Genomic DNA, 7,234 nt, shown 5'->3' on the forward strand with positions numbered 1-7,234 from the left:
AATACTCAAGAAAAAAGTCCTATTTAGGAATTCAAGAACTTGCACAACTAAAAATAGTATTTAATGTACTGTCATTTCAAGTAGTCTACACTTTGTCATAAATATAAATGACAAACTTTTAAACATTTTAGGCAGACGTGTTGTCTTTCCCCATTCCAAATGATTCTCTGTACTACTGGATGGAATTATGTTTCCATAAACTCATTCAGAGCAATCTACATCCCAAAAGGATGAATTAAAAACAGAATATAACATCAACCATTTCAAAATCTCATGAGGAGAAAAATATCAATATTATACAGTACATCAAAGATAAATCATATTTGATCCAAACATAAAGAACATCAAGAATATGAAGGAAGAAAGGTACTCCAAAATGTCTTGTTCTTCCACCAACCTCACTTCAAACTCAAATCCTACATATTACAAATGTATAAGAGTGATCACAGGAGTAAAAATAACAGTTCTCAAGTGCTGAGAAATTAGTGCTTCTGCACTACAATGTCAAACACTTTATAACATCAATACGTTTTACCACTAAACCTTTAAAAATAAAGAGTTTTTTGAAGAAAATCCCAAATGTATTCTAGTTTCACAGTTCATTCTAAAATGATGGTATTTCCCCTCAGTCAATTACTGATTTTAACAATGAGCTAATCAGCCTAAATATATTCAGTACATTCAAGATTAATAAATATCTTTAATATAAAGAGAAGACACCAATTATCAAGCAAAGAAACTGTAAGAATATTGTTATTACCTGTCTGTGAGAGGCTGGGAGGGCATTCTTTTACTCAATGGTGGAAGATCCAGAGAATCTGGTTTCTTATCCATTCTGCAACATGCTTGAATATTTAAGTATTTAAAGATGTGTACTTTACCCTTTAAACATATCTGTCAATAAATAATGGAAAAATATATAGTTATGTAGGTCCAAATATAAATGTCATCTACCAACATATTTACATATTTTAGTAATTTCAAATTATGCTGAGACATCACAATCATGACACTTTGTACACTAAAATAACTTGTACTTGTGAAACTATATGAAAAAAACCTAACAACATGGATAACAACTACAATTCTACTGCCATCTCTGTTCTTATTAGAAAAAATAAGTTGATGGCTTCTGGAAGATGGCAGCATAGAGAGAGCTTAAACCCACCTCCTCCCACCTTCACACCAAATCTACACCTACACAGAAAACAATTCAGATTCAGGAAGATCCGAGGACTGAGTGAACACCTTCTTCAAAAGGAGGGATAGAAAGATCACATTCAAAAATTGCAGAAGAGACAGAGATATGATAATGGAGGAAACCACACATCCAACAAAATGACCCATGGTGGGGAGAACTATCACTGAAGGACCTGATGCAGATTCTGGGCCGTAGGACACAGAAAACAAGCCATCCTTTAAAATCCATCTAGGAGAGGGAGCCGAGACGGCAGCGTGAGTAGAGCAGTGGAAATCTCCTCCCAAAAACACATAGATCTATGAAAATATAACAAAGAAAACACTTCCTAAAATAGAGACCAGAGGACACAGGACAACATCCAGACCACATCCACACCTGCAAGAACCCAGCGCCCTGCGAAGGGGGTACAATACAAGCCACGGCCCGGCGGGACCCGAGCACGCCTCCCCCAGATTCCCGGCAGGTGGAAAGAAACCGGAGCGGTTTTTTTTTTTTTTGGTGAGTGCTTTTTAGAAGCCTTAAAGGGACAGGGACACCGGTGCTAAGGAGGCAGGGCAGCAGGACCGGCGAGCGGGTGCCTGGGACCGGCGTTTGGTGAGTGCTTTTTGGAAGCCTTAAAGGGACGGGGACCCGGATGCCAGGGAGGTAGAGTGGCGGGACCGGTGGGTGGGTGCCTGAGACCGGCGCCTGAGGACAGAGAAACTCGCACGTTTTTCCCCTATTTTTTTTTCTTTTTCGCGAGTGCTTTTTGGAATCCTTAAAGGGAGAGGGACCCCAATACCAGTGAAACAGGGCAGCAAGACTGGTGAGTGGGTGCCTGAGACCAGTGCCTGGGGACAAAAAAAATCACGCGTTTTTCCCAATACTAGGGAGGCAGGGAGGAGGGACCGGTGGGCGGGGGCCTGGGGCCAGTGCCTGAGGACAAAGAAAATCACACATTTTTCCCTTTTCTTTTTTGGGAAGTGCTTTTTGGAAGCCTTGGAGGGAAAGGGGACCCCAATACCAGGGAGTCAGGGCAGCAAGATCGGTGGGTGGGTGCCTGGGACAGGCGCCTGAGGACAAAGAAAATGGCGCCTTTCTCCCTGTTTTTTTTCTTTTTTGTGAGTGCTTTATGGAGGTCTTACGGGGACAGGGACCCCAGTGCCAGGGAGGCAGGGCCGGTGAGCGGGTGCCTCGGACCGGTGCCTGGGGACGGAGAGGGTTGCGCGTTTTCCCCTTTTTTTTTGGCAAGTGATTTTTGCAGGCCTTGGAGGGACGGGGACCCCAGTGCTAGGGAGGCAGGGCGCAGGAGTGGTGGGCGGGTGCCTGGGACCGGCGCCTGAGGACAAACAATATCGGGCGTTTCCCCTTTTTTTTTTTTTTTTTTTTTGGTGGGTGCTTGTTGGAAGTCTTGAAGGGACAGGGACCCCGGTGCTAGGGAGGTAGGGCAGCAGGACCGGTGAGCGGGTGCCTGGGACCGGTGCCTGAGGACAAAGAAAATCACACGTTTTTTCCTCTTTTTTTTTCTTTTTCCTCTTTTGTTGTTGCTGTTGTTGTTTTGGATTGGAGAGTGCTTTTTGGAAGTCTTAAAGGGCCAGGACAGGACACTTAGACCAGAGGCAGGGAATCTGGGGATCTCTGGGCACTCTAACCCCCTGGGAAACAGGGAGCATAGAGGCCCCTTACGGAGATAAATAGCCTCCCGGCCACTCCCACTCCAACAGGGCTCCACCAATTTGGAGGAGCAGCCCCAGCCAGTCCACGCCCACAGCAACAGCAGAGATAAACTCCATAGCAAATGGGCAGGCAGCAGAAGCCCTGTCTGCGCACAGCTGACAAGCATAAGCCACTAGAGGTCGCTATTCTCCCAGGAGAGGAAGGCCACAAACCAACAAGAAGGGAAGCTCTCCCATCTGTCACTCGTACCAGCTCTGCAAACTACTTCTTTCACCATGAAAAGGCAAAACTACAGGCAGACAAAGATCACAGAGACAACACCTGAGGAGACAGACCTAACCAGTCCTCCTGAAAAAGAATTCAAAATAAAAATCATGAACATGCTGACAGAGATGCAGAGAAAAATGCAAGAGCAATGGGATGAGATGAAGAGAAAAATGCAAGAGCAATGGGATAGTGTCTGGAGGGAGATCACAGATGTCAGGAAGGAGATCACAGAAGTGAAACAATCCCTGGAAGGATTTATAAGCAGAATGGATAAGATGCAAGAGGCCATTAAAGGAATACAAACCAGAGAACAGGAACGTATAGAAGCTGACAAAGAGAGAGACAAAAGGATCTCCAGGAATGAAACAACACTAAGAGAACGATGTGACAAATCCAAAAGGAATAATATTCGTATTATAGGGATACCAGAAGAAGAAGAAAGAGGAAAAGGGATAGAAAGTCTCTTTGAAGAAATAATTGCTGAAAACTTCCCCAAACTGGGGGAGGAAATAATCGAACAAACCATGGAATTACACAGAACCCCCAACAAAAGGATCCAAGGAGGACTACACCAAGACACGTAATAATTAAAATGGCAAGGATCAAGGACAAGGAAAGAGTTTTAAAGGCAGCTAGAGAGAAAAAGGTCACCTATAAAGGAAAACCCATCAGGCTAACATCAGACTTCTCGACAGAAACCCTACAGGCCAGAAGAGAATGGCATGATATATTTAATGCAATGAAACAGAAGGGCCTTGAAACAAGGATACTGTATCCAGCACGACTATCATTTAAATATGATGGTGGGATTAAACAATTCCCAGACAAGCAAAAGCTGAGGGATTTTGCTTCCCACAAACCACCTCTACAGGGCATCCTACAGGGACTGCTCTAGATGGGAGCACTCCTAAAAAGAACACAGAACAAAACACACAACATATGAAGAAGGGAGGAGGAGGAATAAGAAGGGAGAGAAGAAAAGAATCTCCAGACAGTGTATATAACAGCTCAATGAGCGAGCTAAGTTAGGCAGTAAGATACTAAAGAAGCTAACCTTGAACCTTTGGTAACCACGAATCTAAAACCTGCAATGGCAATAAGTACATATCTCTCAATAGTCACCCTAAATGTAAATGGACTTAATGCACCAACCAAAAGACATAGAGTAATAGAATGGATAAAAAAGCAAGACCCATCTATATGCTGCTTACAAGAAACTCACCTTAAACCCAAAGATAAGCATAGACTAAAAGTCAAGGGATGGAAAAACATATTTCAGGCAAACAACAGTGAGAAGAAAGCAGGGGTTGCAGTACTAATATCAGACAAAATAGACTTCAAAACAAGGAAAGTAACAAGAGATAAAGAAGCACACTACATAATAATAAAGAGCTCAGTCCAAGAAGAGGATATAACCATTCTAAATATATTTGCACCCAACACAGGAGCACCAGCATATGTGAAGCAAATATTAACAGAACTAAAGACGGAAATAGACTGCAATGCATTCATTGTAGGAGACTTCAACACACCACTCACCCCAAAGGACAGATCCACTGGGCAGAAAATAAGTAAAGACACACAGGCACTGAACAACACACTAGAACAGATGGACCTAATAGACATCTATAGAACTCTACATCCAAAAGCAACAGGATATACATTCTTCTCAAGTGCACATGGAACATTCTCCAGAATAGACCACATACTACCTCACAAAAAGAGCCTCAGTAAATTCCAAAATATTGAAATTCTACCAACCAATTTTTCAGACCACAAAGGTATGAAAGTAGAAATAAATTCTACAAAGAAAACAAAAAGGCTCACAAACACATGGAGGATTAACAACATGCTACTAAATAATCAATGGATCAATGAACAAATCAAAATAGAGATCAAGGAATATATAGAAACAAATGGGAACAACAACACTAAGCCCCAACTTCTGTGGGATGCAGCGAAAGCAGTCTTAAGAGGAAAGTATATAGCAATCCAGGCACACTTGAAGAAGGAAGAACAATCCCAAATGAATAGTCTAACATCACAATTATTAAAACTGGAAAAAGAAGAACAAATAAGGCCTAAAGTCAGCAGAAGGAGGGACATAATAAAGATCAGAGAAGAAATAAACAAAATTGAGAAGAATAAAACAATAGCAAAAATCAACGAAACCAAGAGCTGGTTCTTTGAGAAAATAAACAAAATAGATAAGCCTCTAGCCCAACTTATTAAGAGAAAAAGAGAGTCAACACAAATCAACATAATCAGAAATGAGAATGGAAAAATCACGACAGACTCCACAGAAATACAAAGAATTATTAAAGACTACTATGAAAACCTATATGCCAACAAGCTGGAAAACCTAGAAGAAATGGACAACTTCCTAGAAAAACACAACCTCCCAAGACTGACCAAGGAAGAAACACAAAAGTTAAACAAACCAATTACAAGCAAAGAAATTGAAACAGTAATCAAAAAACTACCCAAGAACAAAACCCCGGGGCCGGACAGATTTACCTCGGAATTTTATCAGACACACAGAGAAGACATAATACCCATTCTCCTTAAAGTGTTCCACAAAATAGAAGAAGAGGGAATACTCCCAAACTCATTCTATGAGGCCAACATCACCCTAATACCAAAACCAGGCAAAGACCCCACCAAAAAAGAAAATTACAGACCAATATCCCTGATGAATGTAGATGCAAAAATACTCAATAAAATATTAGCAAACAGAATTCAACAGTATATCAAAAGGATCATACACCATGACCAAGTGGGGTTCATCCCAGGGATGCAAGGATGGTACAACATTCGAAATTCCATCAACATAATCCACCACATCAACAAAAAGAAAGACAAAAACCACATGATCATCTCCATAGATGCTGAAAAAGCATTTGACAAAATTCAACATCCATTCATGATAAAAACTCTCAGCAAAATGGGAATAGAGGGCAAGTACCTCAACATAATAAAGGCCATATATGATAAACCCACAGCCAGCATTATACTGAACAGCGAGAAGCTGAAAGCATTTCCTCTGAGATCGGGAACCAGACAGGGATGCCCACTCTCCCCACTGTTATTTAACATAGTACTGGAGGTCCTAGCTACGGCAATCAGACAAAACAAAGAAATACAAGGAATCCAGATTGGTAAAGAAGAAGTTAAACTGTCACTATTTGCAGATGATATGATACTGTACATAAAAAACCCTAAAGACTCCACTCCAAAACTACTAGAACTGATATCGGAATACAGCAAAGTTGCAGGATACAAAATTAACACACAGAAATCTGTAGCTTTCCTATACACTAACAATGAATCAATAGAAAGAGAAATCAGGAAAACAATTCCATTCACCATTGCATCAAAAAGAATAAAATACCTAGTAATAAACCTAACCAAAGAAGTGAGAGACTTATACTCTGAAAACTACAAGTCACTCTTAAGAGAAATTAAAGGGGACACTAATAAATGGAAACTCATCCCATGCTCATGGCTAGGAAGAATTAATATCGTCAAAATGGCCATCCTGCCCAAAGCAATATACAGATTTGATGCAATCCCTCTCAAATAACCAGCAACATTCTTCAATGAATTGGAACAAATAATTCAAAAATTCATATGGAAACACCAAAGACCCCGAATAGCCAAAGCAATCCTGAAAAAGAATAAAGTAGGGGGGATCTCACTCCCCAACTTCAAGCTCTACTACAAAGCCATAGTAATCAAGACAATTTGGTACTGGCACAAGAACAGAGCCACAGACCAGTGGAACAGATTAGAGACCCCAGAAATTAACCCAAACATATATGGTCAATTAATATTTGATAAAGGAGCCATGGACATACAATGGCAAAATGACAGTCTCTTCAACAGATGGTGCTGGCAAAACTGGACAGCTACATGTAGGAGAATGAAACTGGACCATTGTCTAACCCCATATACAAAGGTAAACTCAAAATGGATCAAAGACCTGAATGTAAGTCATGAAACCATTAAACTCTTGGAAAAAAACATAGGCAAAAACCTCTTAGACATAAACATGAGTGACCTCTTCTTGAACATTATCTCCCCGGGCAAGGAAAACAACAGCAAAAATGA

General features: G+C 40.9%; 1 protein-coding gene across 7 annotated transcripts in view; it reads right to left on the reverse strand.

Annotated features, from left to right (window-relative positions):
- The window catches only part of LRCH2 (leucine rich repeats and calponin homology domain containing 2), a 161,222-nt gene that overhangs the window by 76,638 nt on the left and 77,350 nt on the right, over nucleotides 1-7,234 (reverse strand). For all 7 annotated transcript variants that reach the window (XM_037016984.2, XM_073227560.1, XM_073227559.1 and 4 more), the window contains exon 6: nucleotides 761-894. In XM_037016984.2, coding sequence (XP_036872879.1) covers nucleotides 761-894 — 134 coding nt within the window. The remainder of the gene's footprint in view (nucleotides 1-760; nucleotides 895-7,234) is intronic.

The sequence above is a fragment of the Manis javanica genome, chromosome X, assembly GCF_040802235.1.
Source record: "Manis javanica isolate MJ-LG chromosome X, MJ_LKY, whole genome shotgun sequence".
Taxonomy (NCBI): domain Eukaryota; kingdom Metazoa; phylum Chordata; class Mammalia; order Pholidota; family Manidae; genus Manis; species Manis javanica.